General features: G+C 42.1%; 2 protein-coding genes across 3 annotated transcripts in view; one reads left to right on the plus strand and one right to left on the minus strand.

Moving 5' to 3' along the window:
• LOC146692468 (serine/threonine-protein kinase D3-like) overlaps positions 1–6,251 on the plus strand; it is a 55,795-nt gene extending 49,544 nt beyond the window's left edge. For both annotated transcript variants that reach the window (XM_085432559.1, XM_085432560.1), the window contains exons 12-19: positions 2,127–2,179; positions 2,290–2,362; positions 2,453–2,559; positions 2,821–2,982; positions 3,107–3,205; positions 3,528–3,795; positions 3,886–3,971; positions 4,806–6,251. In XM_085432559.1, the coding sequence (XP_085288685.1) occupies positions 2,127–2,179; positions 2,290–2,362; positions 2,453–2,559; positions 2,821–2,982; positions 3,107–3,205; positions 3,528–3,795; positions 3,886–3,971; positions 4,806–4,979 (1,022 nt within the window). In that variant the 3' untranslated portion in view covers positions 4,980–6,251. The remainder of the gene's footprint in view (positions 1–2,126; positions 2,180–2,289; positions 2,363–2,452; positions 2,560–2,820; positions 2,983–3,106; positions 3,206–3,527; positions 3,796–3,885; positions 3,972–4,805) is intronic.
• Positions 6,252–8,008: 1,757 nt separating this feature from the next.
• Positions 8,009–19,413, minus strand: ndufaf7 (NADH:ubiquinone oxidoreductase complex assembly factor 7). Its single transcript, XM_085432561.1, has 11 exons — positions 19,353–19,413; positions 19,037–19,116; positions 18,761–18,921; positions 18,319–18,399; positions 15,258–15,368; positions 14,944–15,157; positions 13,962–14,020; positions 13,325–13,438; positions 11,079–11,222; positions 9,220–9,393; positions 8,009–8,740 (listed from the first exon to the last, which is right to left on the minus strand). The coding sequence occupies exons 2-11, from the start codon at positions 19,113–19,115 to the stop codon at positions 8,516–8,518; spliced, it is 1,362 nt and encodes a 453-aa protein (XP_085288687.1). The 5' UTR covers position 19,116; positions 19,353–19,413; the 3' UTR covers positions 8,009–8,515.
• Positions 19,414–20,227: the final 814 nt, after the last annotated feature.

Raw genomic sequence — 20,227 nt, forward strand, 5'->3', positions numbered from 1 at the left:
GGCACACCCAGTGAGGTTCATGCACACTATATTAATGCCCATCTTTGCCCTTTGATACAGTAATGGAGTCGCTTCTGAAATCAGATTAGACTTTTTATGCTTTAATGGACGTGCGTTTGTTTGTTCGCCTGCGAAAAGCTTCCAAATATTGTTTTAGGAGGCCACCGTTACACAACACACACAAACACGCGCAGACACACGCCGTCTGCTGGCATTTTAACATGATTGAAGGGATTTCAGAGGATTTTCCGCTTCATCTCAGCTCCGATCCATCTCAGGTTAAACTGTCTCTTTGTCTGAAAATAAGAGTCTTAAGTTTCATCCTTTAAATTAGAGCACCTAAATGCACCTCGTGGAATTAAAGTAAAAGAGCATTAGCTGTTATTGAGCACAGTTGGTGTGTTATAAAAGTGCGGCGCTTCAGGGGACGCAGTCAGCAGTGGCGTTTTCCACTTGTTGAGTAATTAACGCGGAGCTTCAATTTCCTCCTGAAAATGGATGTTTTGTTTTTGAAATCATGGCATCAATAAGTTAATGCACCGGTGATGTAACACCACTTTTTGTTTTATTACCTCATAGACACACAGACCGCCACTGGACCTTTATAGTCATGTATAACCGAGGGAAATCCACCCCCACGCAAAAGAAAAAAGGAAAGAAATGACACTGCTCTGCTGCAGATCCATTAGTGTCAAAGTTATATAAATGGAAGCAATCAGCAGGCATGCAAACACTGGTGCTGCGTTTACAGGTCGTGTGGTGTTCTGTGGAGATTATTGAAGCATTTAAAGACTTCATGTGATGTTATCCTTCTTTTTTTCCAGTGGTCCAACCGTTTTATTGTTGTTATTGTACTGTTATGAAATGTTATTCTATCTGACAAATTCTATCTACGCGACATAAACTTGCAGTGGTCGGGGTTTGTCTTTGTTAGGGAACAGCAGTAATCGCACAGGTTTAGACAGGAAGAAGCATTTCGTCAATTTAAAAGAGTCAGTATTTACAGAAAGAACCGTTTTTTTCATGTCTGATCCATCCCTGCGGTCAAAGGTGATCACAGTGTAGGGGCTCTTGGTTATCTACCTGTTTTTTGTTTTGGTTTTTTAAATATTGATTATAGATTCATGATCGGATTAAGCTCTTGGGAATTTCCACTCCATGGATCCAAAATGTTAACTTGATGTTCTCACTTTTGCCTTGTGACGCTCCATCTTCCTGGAAAATGCAGATTGCCAACAAATTGCTCCTGGATCGCTTTCATGTGGCTCATTTCATGGAAACTCAGCAACCTGACCCCCTCAGATTCAGCTGTTTTTGTGCAATAACTTTAATATATTTGATAAAAACATGCTATTGGTTTATTAGTTTATTCTCAGGTGAGTCTCTAAATCTAAAGACAAAATCACAAACCAACATTTGCACTTTGTATGTTTGATCTGATACGTCACTGGAGGAAATGTCACAAGGTGTACAGGAGTGCAGTCCTAAGAATGTTTCGGATGCGCAAACTCCCAGGCCTCTAGTGAAAGAATTGCATCCCTGGGTCAAAATTCCTCAGCACTCTTTGCATATGTGTGCTTCCCACTTCGATAAACCTACATCAGCTCTGCATGGTGACCTAAATATCAACAGGCTGCCTATCTACATCAGACTGCAGGTATTGATCGCAGAGGGGTGACCCGATCAAACCCCGGGCAGCGATCCGAAATCGATGTCAGCTCATCAGTTTTCTTTGCACAGAACGCGCCGTCGGCTTTCAGTGTCAGCCCGAATTAATGCTCCCATCACATGAAAGGAGGAGACAGGAAACAGAGGCTTTTATTCTTGTGAGATCTGGAAAACGATTTGGAGATCGTTGTCGCAGCTGGAAACGAAACGTCGTCAGGGCTCTTTTTGTCGTACAGTGTACAAAGAAATCCACATGTTTGATCCCAGCTGGAAATCTCCCGTCACCTCTGTCTTTGATAAACAAGGAAATGTTGGAAATGAGATTTTAATGATTTGGAGGTTGGGGGGGAAAAAAACACGTGTTTGCTGTAAGTGAAGGGGGTTAAATACCTGCAGATTTCACCTTTTTTTTTAATATATATAAATATGTATATGTATTTTATTTTGTGTCTTCTCAGAGGAACTGTCTATCAGCATATCAGTGTCCAACTCCCAGATACAAGAAAATGTGGTAAGCCATCACACACAAGCAGATTTTTTTTTTCCTCTTTATTTCAGATTTGTCCGTACACAGTTAAGGATGTTCTCACAGTCTGAGGTGCTCTAATCTGTCTTGTTCAGGATATCAGCTCAGTGTATCAGATCTTTGCTGACGAGGTCCTCGGCTCGGGACAGTTTGGGATCGTTTATGGAGGTGAGAGGTCGTGTTAAAATGAGACATATTTTATATGCATTACAGGCAATTACAAACAATCAAATTGATCTCTTTTCTCATCTTCTGCAGGTAAACACAGAAAGACCGGCAGAGACGTGGCGATCAAAATCATCGACAAAATGCGGTTTCCTACTAAGCAGGAGAGCCAGCTGAGGAACGAGGTGGCCATACTTCAGGTGAGACGTGGCGAGCTTTATCAATTTAATGTGAGATTAAGTTAGAGCTGTACAATCAATCAAATTTTAATCTCACAATCTCGGCTTCCCACGATGAATGCAGTGATCAAACAATATTTAAGATGTAATCGAGCATCATGTGTGAGGAATCCTTTTTATAGTTTTAAAAAATGGATAACATCTTTACAAAACTGTTAATTACTTCATTAGATTGCTCCAGTTAGAATCTAGTTTTCACAGATTGTCTCCTATGTGTGACAGAACCTCCACCATCCGGGGATTGTTAACCTGGAGTGCATGTTTGAGACGCCCGAGCAGGTGTTTGTGGTCATGGAGAAGCTTCACGGCGACATGCTGGAGATGATTTTATCCAGCGAGAAGAGCCGGCTACCCGAACGGCTCACCAAGTTCCTGGTTACACAGGTGAGAACGTGAAAGCTCAGGCGGAAGGAGACACTTTTTTGTCTGTTTTCTTAGGCAGGGTTTATGTGGATGTCTGATAGGACTCTGATAGGAGTCATTCAGTTTGTGACTGTTGGGTCTGCAGATCCTGGTAGCCCTGAGGCATCTTCACTTCAAGAACATCGTCCACTGTGATCTGAAGCCTGAGAACGTCCTGCTGGCCTCTGCAGAGCCGTTTCCTCAGGTTAGTACAAATGCACTTTCCCACACTGAGGCAGCTCACCCAGGTGTTGCAATTGGTTGGAACTTGGTTGCTATTGCGCTGGTCCTTGATGTCATTCAGCTGCTTTCCAGGGAGCCTTGTCTTTGGGTCTGACAGTACTCCACACCAGTGCACTGCAGACCACAAGAACCAGAAGTTTTCATAGTACCGATCTCACCAAGGGTCCAGAGCAGAACGATAGTCGCCGCCACAGCTACCTTCTGTTTAATTATAAATTAGAAGGACGAGGAACTCACGGGAGAGCCAGTGGATTAATGCTGCATTTTTCCCCCCTCTCAACCAGGTGAAGCTCTGCGACTTTGGTTTCGCTCGTATCATCGGGGAGAAGTCGTTCCGCCGCTCAGTGGTTGGCACTCCGGCCTACTTGGCGCCCGAGGTGCTCCGCAGCAAAGGCTACAACCGATCTCTGGACATGTGGTCGGTCGGCGTCATCGTCTACGTCAGTCTGAGCGGGACGTTTCCCTTCAATGAGGACGAGGACATCAATGACCAGATCCAGAATGCCGCCTTCATGTACCCAGCCAACCCCTGGAAGGAGATCTCAGAAGAGGGTAAGGGAACATCTGGACTTGGGTTCATTCATGTTCACATTTGTAATAATTTGTGTGTTTTAACGCCACTTGACTATTCTTCTCCGACAGCCAAAGACCTGATTAATAACCTGCTGCAGGTGAAGATGAGGAAGCGCTACAGCGTGGACAAGTCGCTGAGCCACCCCTGGCTGCAGGTAACCAAACTGCTTTCCTTAGAAGAGTCTGCAGTATCGCATGAGCGTTATTAAAGTAAATAAAGATTTAATAATGACAATAATAATAATAATAATAATAATAATAATAATAATAAATTTTATTTATGAGCGCCTTTCAAGTCACCCAAGGACACTTTACAATAAGATAAAACACTTAGTAAAACAATGGCAGAATAAGAACAATAAAATAAAAGCACAAGATAAAATGAACAAACAGTGGATTCACAGTGAATATGCAGTACTTAATGAAAGTAAAACATTTATTCCCCCCTTTAGGAAAAAATGTAATGAGGTCATAGAGCAAGAAGGGCGAAGGCTGGTTTCTCATTCACTAGTCTTTGTGTAACCACAGGAGTCGCCCCCTGCTGGCCATTAGAATGAATGCAGATTCACGTTGGCTTCATATTTATGTTTTCGACTTGGAAGCTGTGTCCATCTTTTGTGTACAGTCTGTGATGCAGGACATAAAGTTATTATTTTAACTCTGTTTTTGAATGATCAAATCATACCTTAAATCACTGATTTAAAGGGACAGTTGACCTCTATATCAAATATACAACAATAGATTTTCTCAGGCTTATAGACATGCTTCTTAGCAGATTTCCACAGCCAAGGGGCAACCAATCAGAAGAAAGTTGGCTTAATAGGGGGGAGGAGCTAAAATGGCTTGTTTCAAATGGAGGATGAACTGGTCCAGTCTAACATAAATAAGGATTATTTTGAGCAATGAATCATGCAAAGCTCCTGTAGCAGTCAAAGGTGGAGTGAAAGCTGAGCATAAAAAAAGTGTTTAATGTTGTCATTGTCGTCCAGGACTACCAGACCTGGCTGGACCTCAGGGAGTTCGAGACACGGCGAGGTGAGCGATACATCACTCACGAAAGCGACGATGCCCGATGGGAGGAATACGCTGACGAGAGAGGCTTGCACTACCCCAAACACTTCATCATGTCACCCAACCTGGATGACATGGAGGAGGACCCCTAGAGGCCTTGGCCATGTTGACTTTTCTTAAGAGGGTTAGCCTCAAACCCGGGAAACTGTTGACAGAAGCGCCACTGTGTAGGCCGCAGGCTTTCCCCCATGACGGCGTGTGATGACCCATGAGGACACGCTGATCAGGCAGCTCACTGCAGCGATAATTCAGGTCCAGAGAATTAAAACTTTTCAAATATTTTATCTTTTTCCAGTTTCTTTTTCGTTTCTACAAAGCCATAAACAAACGGACGCTAAGAGCCGAAACACGGAAGCATCGTGTTTTTTCTCCCCAGAATTCAACTTGGGGTTTCAACATACGTCAGCACTGCCAGCGGAGTCGTGGAAGGGCTAATCCAAAACCAAACCAGAGACTCAACTCACTTTTTCAGCTCGATAGCACAGTTTTAGCAGGTGGCCGTTACATTGTAGTTCTAAAAAGCTGTGTAGATGTCAATGTCGTCTTTTGTGACTAACTGGAACTCACGAGAAACAAGCGCTCTCTCCCGACTGTAGTTTTTGTTCTTGTTGGGATGTCTTTGCACTATTGGGAAATTTTTTTTTTCACGAGAATTTCACTGTCAGTAAGTCTCAGTTTGATCATCTGCAAAAGTTTGAAGCCATCTTAGCCTCCCTCGAGGCTGCAATTACAATCTTAAAATTAGAAAATGAATGTTGGCCAAATAGTCAACCAAACATTTATTCAATGCAGATTAAATTACTTTTATCTGACTAGTTTTGAGAACAGATTTGGCCTTTAAAGCATCAAAACAATATCAATGCTATGTTCCAAGACTGCAGTTCCTCTAATGGTCACTTGAGGCTGGCCCTGCATCTAACAATGCTTCTTAAGTATGAAGTTTATTTAATGAACACTTCCTGGACTCAAATAAGAAATATTTTTTATGTACCATTAATTATTAGTAGAGTTGGTTAGTTTTTCTATTTAAAGAAACTCTTTTGCTAACAGACTTATTTTAGCTGGTGACAGATGCGGACGTTATATTCAAGTTAAGTGGGACATACATCACTGTCTCCGACCTGTAATAATGTGGCTGTATGGCAGAAACTTTTGCAGAGGAACAAACGTGAGTTATTTTCAGAAACTCTGGAAGAGCTGAGAAGAATCGAGCTGCTATTGTCTCCTTTGTCTTTCTGAACTCTAACGTGTTCGTCAATCCCGATCTGACTCCAGCCTGAGAATTTATTTCACATGTTTTATATTTTTGCAAGAAATGTTTTGTCATGTGGATGAAAATATTAAAGATGAACGGCAAAATGCGGGTGAGTCGTCATTGTTGTTCCTGTGCCAGTCGTCTTCTAGACGAGGCTCCAGCACTGTGGAAAAAACAGGCGGACGTCTTCACAGGTCTTGACTTACTCCATAGAGTTTGAGTTTTTCTGGCATTTGCTTTGCGCACTCTCAAGACAAAAACTTTGCCTTTATTTATCAGTCATAGGAAGTGATTTAAACCCTTCATTGGGCACCAGCAGTGTTTTACTCGAGGACTACTTGCACTCTTGTCACACTTCGACAGCCTATCCAAGTTTGCATGTTCTCCCTGTGCCTGTGTGCGCTCTCAGACTTCCTCTCACAGTCCAAAGACATGCGTGTTAGGTTTACTGATTGCTCTGACTGACTGTAGGTTAGTCCTGTGATTAACTAATGACCTGGACAGGTGTTCCACGTCTCACCCTGTGACAGCTGAAACCTTGTGACCCTGCACACATAGATGAAACTGATGGAAACAAATTATGTGGGCAAAATGTTTTTAAAAAAAATCTGATTATTTGGGCTTTTTTTGTTTGTTTGTTTTTTTGTTTTTATTTTGAAAAATTGTAGTGTGGGTTTAATAATTGACCATAATTATGGTGGGTGAGAGGCGGGGTACACTCTGGACAGGTCACAGGCCTAACACACAGAGGGACTGACCGCCATTCAAACCAACTTAGAATCACCAAGTGATCTAACCCAACTAACTGCGTGCCTTTGGACTGTGGAAGGAAGCCCGAGTACCTGGAGAGAACACATGAAGTTCATGTGGGGGGGATTTTGTCAAATTTTGAGATTCGACTGTGTCCATGCCAAATCTGACCAAATTAATGAAGACTAACACAAATCTTTATTTTATTCATTTATTTTTAACTTGTTTCAGTTAAATAATGTTCTGTGGAACAAATATTAATGAAGGTTGTAGATCTTCAGTGTAGATCTTTTATAAACTGCTCGCAGTGAGGTTTGTGGATTTCTTGAGGAACGGATCAGTTTTGGATCAATACACATTACTGCTGCTACTTTTTTGTTTTTGTTTTCAATTACTATTTTAATAATTCTAAATAACCACTGCACTGAATCGAAGGCAGGTCTTTTCTGAACAAGTTCCCCCTAAAATTGGGCAACGTGTACATACATATTTTGGTTGGATGTAGCATGAATTTGAATTTGGGGTGGACTGTTTAAGCTACACACAAAGTCTGATGTATCTATTGTGAATTGTTCCAATCTCAAGGATTTAAAAAGCACAAGTGTTTCTAAAATTTCGGATGCCGGTGGCAGATTCAAGGTGATAAACGTTTCAAACGTCTTCGCTCAAAACAGGTTTAATGAAATCATGCAATCCCTTCCAAATGTACTAGTCAGACTCTCCAGCGAGGGACACCATGAATCAGAGGAAAAGCTGATAGCGATCTGCAGGATGTTTGGAAATGATCATTTAATTACCAGTCCTGAACCCGATCGCCGCTCATCTGGAGGGCCGCTGCTTGTTTTGGCAGCAGCGACCCCACCGCCACCACATGTAACCGAATCTTTTAATTTCTACCGGAGGAGCGATGGGCTTGTTGTGAATGGCTGCTGCACAACAGTGAGCTCAGCTAACTGCTTCAAGATGTGCAGGATGGCAGCCGGCTGACCAATGGAACGAGATCCTCCTACGTCAGATGACCTATGACCCGAAGTGCTGCACAGTTTAATCCAGTCATTCAGTGTCTGGTGTCCATAATCTGACAAATCTGACAAGAACAGTCCACGAATGTTTTAATGTTTTGAAATTTTTATTTATAGGTCATAAAACTACAAAATGTGTTTTCCTTAAATATTTGTTAAAACACATCAGAACATGATCTTTTAAACCAACAGACATTTCGTAATGTCCAAACTCTCACACTCCCCAAGTTAAAGTGCCAAAAACTGCAGTTCCTCTAATGTCCACTTGAGGCTTTCTCCAAAAGGCCCCATAGACTTCCATATTAAAAAGTTCAACTTTACAGCAGAAACAAACATGTTTACAGCTACAAAAGAACAGTTTTGGCCTTTTTGGATAGTTTCCTCCTTTATAATGACTCTACAGGAGTGAATCTAATTAATGACTCACCCATTTTGGATTTCACACAGGCTTAAAGGAAGTGATGAAGCAGCTGTCTGCTCGTTTTTAGCTCTGTAAATCTCTTTGTTTGCTTTGTGGTGCAGTCAGTTCAAGAAGTTTGGGACAGTGTAGTTGTTTACACTCACTACTGACCCGGCAGCCAAAATTTCAAAGTCGTCTCTTTCAGGCGAACTTGAGCTCGGTGAATCCGGCCACAGGCAGCGGTGCCGGGCTCTTCTTCTTCTCAAGCTTTAGCCCCTGTGGTTTCTGGGGCTTGGCAAGGCGACTGGGGTGCAGCAGGCTGAAGAAATGGAAGCGCTCGCCCATCTTGGCGGGGTTGGTCAGCATGTTGTAGCTGCTGATAAGCTGCTTCCTGGTGGACGGGTCGCTGCAGTTCCTCAGCAGAATCTGTGGAGAACAACTGGGGGTTAAAGCCTCGGGGCATACTGTGTGTCTGATATCCTGGTTTTCTAACTGTGGGCCACAGCGTGTCACTCAGAAACACTAAAATGTTTTTGGATCATCTTACAATCATACGATGTTTTACTTTTCTTTGTGCTCATTTTTTTAGTTCTGTCACAAAGTAAGTTTCACTGAACTAACAGCTTCACCTGCCCAGAAATGGCGACAATATGTCTGCTGAAAGTTTTTCCCTGCACAGCATTTTTCTGCAGAGGTTGTAATATTTTTAAACTCGTGAATGAACTTTTGCATAAACCTGGTGGGAATGCACCCTAGGTCTGTGTATTCAAATTTTAACCTGAAACTAAGAAAAAGGAGCAGTGAGTCACACTCTTTGATGTTGGATTTCCACCAAATGAGGAAATGACACTAAAAGAAATCATGCTGATTGTTTTTATTGGCATCTGTCAGTGATGAAGACTCACCTGCATCCTGGTGTCAATACCCATGTTCTTCAGGAACGTATTCTGAGTGACGGGGCCCAGACAGGCCACGCCTCCTCCCGCCATCCTCCGCAGATAGTTGAAATCCACGTCTGCGGTGAGGTCGGCAGAGCCAGGGGAGGCGAGGACGTCATGAAGCTGGTGACCTTTAAAACCCTGACCAACAGCAAAGGAGCAAAATGATGAGCAAACCTATGATGGGTTCAACGCAAAACCTTATTTACAGTGGCAGTAGCAAATTTGAGCTAAGTAGCGGCTTCTTACACAGTTTTTCCTTCAAACTACATGAGGGGATGTTTAAGAAGTACAGCATGAATAAAAGGTTTAAAACTAAACCTATTTCTAACCATCTAAAACGATTCTAACCCAGTAAAAAAAAAAAAAAAAAGCTGTGAAATCTTGGCAACCTCAGAAGAAGAATTGAGGAAGAGGAGCGACGGGCCGGTTGACCCTGGTTTCCCCCTGCCTGACGCACAGGAGCCTTTCTGCTTCCTACAGCTGCTTCCTTCCACTAGAGCTGAACAAAACATGCTCACATGAAGGTCTAAACCTCAAACTGGTCCTCACGAAGACAAAAGAATTACAAAGCACGACAGCTGGAGGACACACGGAGTGCACTGTATGTGATCAATAAAAACGACAAATTAAAGACTCAACATACATCCAACTCTGAATTGTTCCTATCAAAATGTGTGCATGAGGTCCTAAAATACTGATGGAAGTATTAGAGACTGCATTAAAGTCAACCTGTTTTTACCACTGTTGTGTAAAATAAGCAGGTCCGTTGAGCTGCTCTAAACCTTTATTCCTGAAATGATTGTTTATTAGTTGATTAACTGCATACTCATACTTACTAATTCAGTTTAAACACTAAAGCATTCAGTTTATTAACAAAAATCTTTGGTTGCAGCCTAGCAGCAGCTTCTGAGGCTACAACATTTAAGTGCACAAAAACTGCAGTTCCTCTAATGTCCACTTGAGGCTGTATTGAAAAACGAGTCAGTTCCCATACACAAAAACGTCCAACATGTTTACAGCCTGCTACAAAAAAAAAAAACTGTTTTGGCTTCTGGAAAGCTTCACCCTTCAAAAGAACTGTATAGGGGAGATTTTTTCCCAGTTCATTCACATTTATACTCCATTAATGCTTAAAGTTAGGGGCGTGGTCACTCTGGCAGACTGCTTCCTCTCTCGAGGTTACCTGTGTTGAAAGATGAAATTCTTGGATGATATTAGTATGTTAATTAGCACTAATTAGCAGGTATCTGTATCAGCTGTACAGTTTATGATAAAGCGTGCTAACATAGCTAGAAATGGTGGTAACCTCCATCTTTTGTGTACAGTCTATGGCCAGTCCCTCTTGTTGTTAGGCGTAGTTGGATAAAAACTACCAAACATGAAAGAAAAATAAGTCTTACCATTCTGTTGTATTCGCAGGTATCAGTAATTTTATAACTAGCGTGAATGACATCCCAAAAATCCCTCCTTGAGGCCCAGGTGGGGTCACAGTGGGCAGACCCACCCTGCTCACTGTGGGACTCAGTAGCTGCACATGTAGGGCACATCTGCACTGTGTGCTGCCCACAGTGGGACCCGCAGTGTACCAACCCACCCACCCACCGTACGCCCAGACCCTAGGTGAGGGCTGCCCTACGTGCCCCACACACGCCCCACTGTACGATGCCTACATGTGCCCCACAGTTCCATTTCACGCTGGCACAATCCATCGCAGTAACTGAGGATTTTTTACAATATGCAGACTTGGACGTTTTTATCTGGCTGACTTTGAACATATGTGACACAGGAAGCTTTAGCAGACGGGCTTGATGTGTGTGTCGTACTCTGAACGTGTCCGTCTTGGTTCCATTGTGGCCATAGTCGATGATCAGCGCCGCACCGCCGTCCTCTATGATGCGCCGGGCCAGCTGCTGCACAATGACCCCGCCCTCTGCAGACACTTCCACATGATCCCGCTTTTCATCTGCCTGACACACACACACACACACACACACACACACACACACACACACAAACTTAATAGTACATTGCTTCACTCTATCATCTCTGCTGGAGACAAAAACATGGCTGGACTGTAAACACACACAGGTCAGGTTTCCACCTTTTAAAGGTGGACTGGACATCTTTTGGAATTATTTATTAATCAAAAAGCTGAAATTTCCTCAAGTTCGAGCTTCTCAAATGTGATGTTTTCTTTTCTGCTTTATTTAGCGTTCATTTTTCTTTGACTGGAACAAATGACACTTACAGACGTCTTGTTGAACTCTGAACATTTTCCCTTTTTCAAACAGTCCATAAACAAATGCAGTGTGATAAACTTGATCGGAACAAGTGAGGAGAGTTCAATTCAGCAGTTCGTCTCCTGTTTAAAAAAAAAGCTGAACTTAATTTCTCATTTTGTCTTCCTACATTTTCCATGATACCTCATAAACAACCCTCAGGTACAGTTATCCATCATTTAAGGCAAGAAAAGGATCATTTAAAAGGTGAATCTTCACTACAGACGCAGAAATAACACTGGCTGAAACAGAGTTTCAAAAATCGGTGAGATTACGATGGCCACGCCCTTCTTTTATAGTCAGTTAATCAGCCAGAAATAGTAAACAGACATTTTTTTCTTCCTTTCTGTTGCCTTGCAGATCCCTCAAACCATCTTAAGGGGACTGTATCTGCGACAGATGAGCTTCATCAGTTTGTATTCATAATCATAGCTATGACACCATGAAGGCTGAACCAAGCCCCTTGCCACCCACAGGGATGTGCACCTATTGTGAAGGCAAACCAAGACATCGTTCCCAGGTTGCAATCAAACCAGCCAGCATTCAAGCATGGGTGACGCCCCATAATGAGGAAATAAAGACTGACGAACCCGCTACACCTCCTGACCCGGACAAACAAAATGTCTGGTTACTGTAAACTCATCGAAACAACGTTAGTGTTCGTTGGATGGTCAGTCAGGTCCTGGCACAAAGATTAGTGATCTTCATATGTCACATTTTATGCAACCTCCACGTGGAGCATCACGACTACCAGGACCTTTCGCACCATTTACACCACGGGTGGGGGAACTCCAGGCCTCGAGTGCCGGTGTCCTGCAGGTTTTAGATGTGTCCCAGCTGATTCAAATGGCTAAACGACCTCCTCAACATGTCTTGAAGTTCTCCAGAGGCCTGGTAATGAACTAATCATTTGATTCAGGTGTGTTGACCCAGGGTGAGATCTAAAATCTGCAGGACACTGGTCCTTGAGGCCTGGAGTTCCCCACACCTGATTAACACAGTGAAGAAAAGAGCCTTACAACTAAAGGTCCTCGACATCTTCCTACCCGGGATAGCTGCATCCATCAAAAGTACCAATGGAACCTTCAGGAGGGTAGTTCTAGTCCTGTAGAACATTTCCAGCAGTAATACTCCCTTAAGAGTCACGATTACTCCTGCAGTTTACCTTTACAGCCAGCACATGACTTCAAACTGTTCCAAAACTACATCTACTTAAGTGTTTATATTTTCCACAGTGCAAAGGAGAAACAATTCCCCTTTAATCCAAACATCCAGACTTTTATATCCTTGGAGGTTTATCTGAACTTACAAAGCATTTTTTTTCACCCACTTTAAAAACTGATGTCCTTCAGTCTTTTAAACGTTGTGGAAATTGACTCTTCAGACAGACTCTCTGAGGTTTGTTTTACAGCCCTCATCTGGTTTTTTATTGCCCACATTTATGCCATCTATACATCCACAGCCTGCTTGATTTGGCCTCTCCAGCTCAGCTCAGACACTTTGAACATCCTGCCAAAGGTCTGACATCATCATCATTATTACTGTCATCGTCTTCCTCGGCAGAAGCGGGTCTTAATAAAAGGCGGGATTCATTTCTCTTTGAGGTCATCTGAACTTTTAAAATTCAAACAATGAGCCACTTTATCTGGTTTCAAGAACCAGAGAGGCCTTAATAAACTGTGATGTGGTAACCATAAAGGAGTGTAGATTTTATTTGGAAACTGTAAAAAGCAGATGTTAATAAATGTGTGCTTTGCTTTCCTGGACACAGAAGCTCTACATTTACTGACCTGCACGAGCGACGTCGAGGCCAGGGTCGGAGCCGGCGCCACGACAAACCTCAGCGTGTCCGGCTTCTCTGGGTCGATGTCCACCAACACCTCCCTCCAGCCTTTCTCCGTCCTCTGCCCCAAACAGAGAAACGGACATGTTTAGATGGGCCTCTGTGGACAAAACAGCTGAAAGGCGTTCTTATTATGAGGGCGCTGCAGGCGTCAACAGCAAACATCAGAGGAACAGCCACTCAGAAACCTTTGCACAAGACATGAAATCTGTTTTTCATATGGTTTTATTTAAACTTAAAGCAGAGCATAATGACTTCGCTACAGGTTTTTCTTGTTAACACAAAGATTCACCAATTTTCACTTTGCTAAAACTCAGATACGGAAAAATTAATCAAAGAACAGTTGCTGCTAAATTACACAAATAACCTATCACATAAACAGCCTATCTTTCACCAAATACAGCGTTAAACACAGTTTTATGGACTTCTTGTGTTTTGATTTGGTGCCATCTGGTGGTAGGAACAATCATGACAGTGTAGTCAAATGCAATGCAAGACCACAGTATACAGAGGACTAATATGACAGTAAAGAAAAAGCTTTATTGCTACATAAATATTTCACACACTGTGTTTTTAAATCTCACCTGGAATTTGTGAATTGGCAGGGCGTCAAAGAACTCATGAGCGACAAAGATACTAAATCCTGGAAGAAGAGGAAAAACTCAATGAAGATAAGATAACCTTTATTAGTCCCACACGTGGGAAATTTGTTAAATAAAAACAGAGAAAGACAACCAAGACTAGCACAAAACGGTAGCCCATAATTACATAATCTAACTGCTAAAACTTTAGTTACAAAAAATTACGAGAAGGTAAAGAGGAGATAAGAAGGAAGCGCAGAATGAGTGGAGCTGCTGTAACAGGCTGCCACGCACGGGGGGCGCCGGAAGTGAAAAAACATATTTTAATAGAGATTAAAAGCGAACACATAAAGAACTCAAATGGAAACAGTAACAGTATCAGCCTGAAGCCTGATGTCCTCAGATCAATTCAGCACTGAAAATACTCACTGTCAAAACCATAAACTGTATATAAAAACAGGGAACACTTCCTCAAACCTGCATTTTTTTTATTGTCCACCAGAGGCCGACTCCTCTGGTAGCAGAATGGCTTCTTATTGTAAAGATATTTCTGAGGTAATGACCCAACTTTTCATTTGAAGCACAAGCAGAGGCTTTCCTAATGACCTTATGGACTCGGTGTTAGTAAAGTCTTACTGAATAAAACACGAGGTTTAATGTGTGATTAACAGTCTAATTTAGTGTTGATGTTAAAGTAGGGTATGTTTGATGAGTGTGCAGTGCACCTCATTTGTCAAATCTGGCTTCAAAACATAAAATGTCTATGGCCAAAACACTCATAAAACAAAACAATGACTTTGGTAACCAGTTTCAGGTATTTGTCATTTTTACACAAACTCCTAAACTATAGATGGACTAACTGTGCTTATGTGCTTACTTTAACCAGGAAACACCCTGCTAACATCTTCAGGTTCTCTAATTTTGTGGCATGGAGTTGTTCCATATAAACCAGTACGACCACAGCCTGCTTTCTGCTCCGGTGTACCTGTCGGGACATCGTCTAACCGGCGGTACCACGACACCGGTAGCCCTGCTTCAGTTTCTCCGCGACGGTAAACCAGATCATCTTCTGCGTCTGCCTCCTGGCTGCGGTTTCCCGTCAGATTCTGAGCCTGAAGCAGACTCAGAGCCGGACTCACCTCGACCAGGTGCAGCGACACAGAGGCCCCGCCCAGCACCGACTGCAACTGACTGAACACCTGAAGAGAGAAAAAATTGCAACTTGATGACACAGATGTTTCCACTTTGGGGTGAAATCTTTAGTCTTTCATAGAAAAGCGTTAAGCCTGGCTGACGTACTCTGATGACGTCACTCGCCAGCGATCCTTTTCCAGGTCCGAGCTCAACCAGCTGCAGCTGTTTGGGTTGACCAGCTCCCATCCACTCACTGATGATCCACACTCCGATCAGCTGGAGGAGACCAAACATGTTTGAACCAGCAGGAGAAGCACAAAGTTTTCTTATCTTACTGAATCTAAACGTGCTGCTTTCAAGGAAAGTCAAGTCATTTCCACCATATGTAGCAGTACAGTACACAGTGAAGACCATGGTGCTACACATAACAGTAGAGACAGGACCGCATAAAGTGCAAGTGTGTGAAAATGGCAAACAAACAGTGCAACAGCACAATACAGACACAACACGGTGCAGAGAGCTTCATACCTGGATCACCAGGTCTGTGACATTAAACAGCTGAACTTTATGCAAAAGGAACTTTTTTTTTACTGCACATGAACACTGATTTCAAGCAGCATGAAAAAACACAAAAGCCCTCACTGTAAGGTGTCTTACTCATCTGTCTTCTTGTCCTGATCACATCATACTTATCGTATTCCAGGGTTTAAACAAAGGAAAACTCACAAAAAAACTTCTTTAAAACCACACTGCCTGTGATTTATCTTTTCAGTAGGAGCCAAATTTTTTTTAAAATAAAGTATGTATGTATTTTATTATACATTCATAGTCATCATATGCATTCATACTGAAAGTCTGTATTCACAAACTGTATTCACTTAGCCTCTGTGCTAAGAAAATGCATTGACCGACCATAGGTGTTTGAAGCCACAATCTCAGTTCCAAACTCTTTGAGCCTCTGAGGCATCACTTTTTCCGTGTGACTCCTGGATTGCTGGAAGATCTCGTTTTTTAAGTACGTTTTTAGTTTTGTTCATTCCTCAAAAAGCAAGAGGACAAGCAGAAGCCCACAAACTGTGACCAGCTCTGACACGATCGGAGCACCAATGAAGCAGGAATTTATCGTCATCTATCAGCATTTGACCTAGAAGCTGATCCCACGTGCCGTGAGAACAGGGCTGCATCATTTTATACCATACTTGCAAATACCGCTATAATTTTTTTTTTACATGATATAAAAGCATCATATCATGATATCTATGACACAGGACCATCCTGTTATTCTCCCCAGCACGCACAACAACTGAAAACCAATTAATAATAATTTTTAATGGGCCTATTTTAATTTTTAATTGAAAATATTTTGGAACATATTTACTAGGGGTGCAACGATACACAAAATTCACGGTTCGGTTCGGTTCGATACTTTGGTGTCACGGTTCGATATTTTTTCGATACAAAAAAATGTTCATGCATTTTTAATTTGTCATTTATTAAAATTATAAATATATATTTTAACTCAAAAGTACAGTTTTTAAATTTAACCCTAACCCTTGTGCGTGTTTTTTATTTTGACAGCGAATGCGCACCTGCGGACCACTTATGTGCAGCCCTGGTTATTTAGCTCGTCATATTGCAGCCACAGAAATTCTTTTGTCCATGAAACCATAAAGCTGCACTTTCTTTTTGCCTTATAGTCTGATTTGTCATAACTTCTCCGTTTTGTGGTAAGCTTTTCTTTGGCTGTCACTTCTTCACCCTGACCTGTCTTATTTGGCTCAGCAGAACTGAAATGCTTTTACACGCTCACTCACATAAGCTCAGCGATTCTCTGCGCGATCAACCTCTCACATGTTTAAGCTTGCTGCGGGAGATTTCACTTGTCATGTTTGCATAGTAAGCTAACGATTAATAAGACGATGTCAGAGGAATTGGTGCACAAATTATCATCACTCACAGATCAGTCCTGTCGCTCTCTATACACAGTTCACACGATTGCAAAGTGAAAGCAAAAAAACAAGCGCAAATTCAAACGCGACTTCAATATGTCACATATTGACAGTGGCTCACCGATGCCAATGACATAATTACCCAGCTACATTTCTGAAAGAATGCAAAAGCATTGACATATATTTTTCGTACAATAGCCCGACGGGCAGGGAAGAGAAAGATTTTGGTAGCCCGACTGAAAAAAAATCGCTAGCTCCGGGACGTCGGGCTAGCGATATTGCAAGCCCTGTATCTGATTGAGGAATCACTCATCTTTGGAAAAGAGAGTTTATTACAGAGAAATGGCTCTTTCCAAAATAAAAGCTATACTATCCGCTTCTTCTGGGCTATATTCTCAGCAGCATAAGGAGAATCATGTGCTAACAGCTGTCTAAATGACTCAGCTAAAGTTAGTAGCAAGCTTGCTTTTTTTTGTCTGCTTCCACTTGTCTTTGCACTAGGATGATGTCGGCGTAAATGTGCAGTCATATTCGTTGTGTTCCCACTAGTGCTTTCAGGTTAATCTCGTTGAAATGACCTTAACGCCACAACACGGCAAATCTCCGTTAACGAGCTACCGCCGATCGCCCCGTGCATGGGGCTAGACGGCCAACACGTTAACGAGCTAACTGCGCTAACATACTAGCTCCCACCAATGTAATTGAGCATTGCGTGGCACATCCAACATACTGTTTTACTTTAGTCCATGACTCGCTTACCTTCAGGGTCATACGTCACATGAAAACCAAAATAATTCCAAACGCCAGATCTGAATGAGGTTCAATTTGCCTGTTGCAAGGAGAGCTTAACTTCTGTCTCGCTAGCTTGCCCTGCGCTCTTCCTTCTGACGATGCTGTCTGTGTTGAGCGCTCAGTGGATCTGCGCTCGACAGTGCAGCCTAGGCGGAGTAGTCGAACACAGATTCACTGAGCGCTCAACACAGACAGCATCGTCAGAAGGAAAATTTATAAAATAAATTACAAATGTTGTATTGTTCGATACATATGCGTACCGAACCGAAAGCACTGTATCGAACGGTTCAATATCGATACGAATATCGCTGCACCCCTAATATTTACTATTGATGAAGTATGTGTCAACCGCTAACAGTAAAATGACCGACGAAGGCCGATCAAAGACAAGTTTACCTGATGTGAACAGTGTATATCAGAGGCCGGCTGAGTGGAAACATCATGTGGAATGAAACTGAAAGTTTGAGGGGTTTTTCCAGCCTCACCTCTCCAAAGATCTGGCTGATTTCTGGTGAAGTGATGAAATCTCCTTCAGGTCCCAGCATGTTGTTCCTCACATAATAACCCTGAGAAGGGGGAAAACAAACAAGGAAAAGATACTCACTAAAAACAGGAAAACCAGCAGCTGCTTTTACATGCTAACACTATCATTGGATTGGTGGTTACCACAAAGCCCCAGAGAGTTCAGACCACAGGAGTCACTGTGAGGTCTGGGTGTTCATAATTTGAGTTTAAGTTTGTTACAGACAGAGGATGACCTGAGAAACTGAACTAAGGCCCAGAAAGACAGAAATAAGGGTTATTTAAATTTGTTATAGTAAAGTCAGAGGATTCAAAAGTGAACAAAAGCTTTGCTTTTGAATTCTGATCCATGACCTGCAAGTGGTACTCTGGCACACACTTAAGGTGGAGTTAATCATTCTGTACCGTCACAGGGTTGGTGAGCACCTCCCTCATGTACTCTGCCACAGGGATCGGCCCCGTGGCTTTTATTTTAGAGGTCAGGTGGCGCAGCATGGAGGGTGGTTTGTTGTTTCCATCAGGTGCAGAGCTGCAGAAGAGTTTGGAAGGGGCTGCTTGCCATCGCACTGTCACACAGAAACATTCAATTCATACATTTAAAATCTCATACCGTCCCCATGTTTATCTACACTAATAAACTATTAATTGAATTTGAATTTATTATCTGGATTGACCTCTCACCTGCTGCTGCCGGCCTGACAGGGTGGATAAAACCTCTGCTGAGCAGCTGCTGTGCTTTAACACAGAGAAGAGCCCTCATTCTGCTTCACAGGAAAGAACAGAACCACCTCATTACTGGATATTACTTTAACCACATGGAGGGACTCTCTGCTCTTTGACAGCACAGCGGCTAGCCGGTTAGCTTCAACTACGAGGTTTCTGTTGTTTTTAAGGATACAAAAACAACAGAAACCTGCCGTCGGAGGCGACGTTTCATCCCCTGGTACACAAGATAAAAACGTCTGAATGCGTTTATGGATATCCGTGTGTAAGTTACCGCAGGTCAAACGCTGCACCGTCCCCGTGCAAAAGCGTTAAAGCAACACATGCTAACGCTAAGCTCGTCGCAGTAATAGAGATACCATCCGGTTAAGTGTCAAAATAAAACTTAAAGAAAATGAATCTCAACGAGTGATTAAAGATATACAGTAAATATAAATTATTGTACGAAAACCCAAAGCAGCAATAAAACAATAAAGAAATGATACAATAATAGTATAAATCGGCCTACATCTTTCTAATGTATCTGAATTATGTTTCATGCCTATAAACTTGATACATTCTGCACGACATGAAAACCACAGCGATACATCTTTCTTCTTTCTTAATCTTCAGTCTCTGTGAATTTGTCTCTGTTTATTCCAGAGCACATTAAGCCAACACCTGCCCTTCAGTGTCCCGTTAGATTTTTTTAAGTCCATTGTGGAAAGTAGCTTTCAATAAATGGATTCTTTCCCATTAATAGTCATTGACATTTTATTTTGAAAGAGCTTTCTCCATTTCCTTTGATATCGTGTTTTAAAACAGCATCTTGACGCTTCAGACGGACAACAAACGCTGTGATTGGAGGACAGACGGTTACGTAGGGGACTCGTTTTTAATATTTGATTTAATATTTTTTTAGCGTGCTCATCAACATAATTTACCTTAGTTATTTGTGTAAAACATATCATTTAGATTTATTTGTTTTTATGTAACGAATCAATCTAAAAAAAAAAAAAAGTAAAGCGTGCGTGTTGCCATATTGGCCGGAAATGCCGCCAAAAATCTTTGGCCAAGTATCGACATCACACCTCAGTCATATATGACTACAAAAATATAAAAATAAAAACCGACGCTGTCTGTTTTATATCTTATATCTGAGGTTCATTT

The sequence above is a fragment of the Copadichromis virginalis genome, linkage group LG15 (genome assembly GCF_057382275.1).
Source record: "Copadichromis virginalis isolate Kocher_CV1m ecotype Utaka linkage group LG15, C_Virginalis_male_GT1.1, whole genome shotgun sequence".
NCBI lineage: Eukaryota > Metazoa > Chordata > Actinopteri > Cichliformes > Cichlidae > Copadichromis > Copadichromis virginalis.

Coding starts and splice junctions, on each gene's coding strand:
- ndufaf7 (XM_085432561.1), bottom strand. CDS start 19,115: ATGAGGGCTCTTCTCTGTGTTAAAGCACAGCAGCTGCTCAGCAGAGGT. Junction 18,922..19,036: donor TGTCAGGCCGGCAGCAGCAG/GTGAGAGGTCAA, acceptor TCTGTGTGACAG/TGCGATGGCAAGCAGCCCCT. Junction 14,021..14,943: donor GTTAGACGATGTCCCGACAG/GTACACCGGAGC, acceptor CTCTTCTTCCAG/GATTTAGTATCTTTGTCGCT.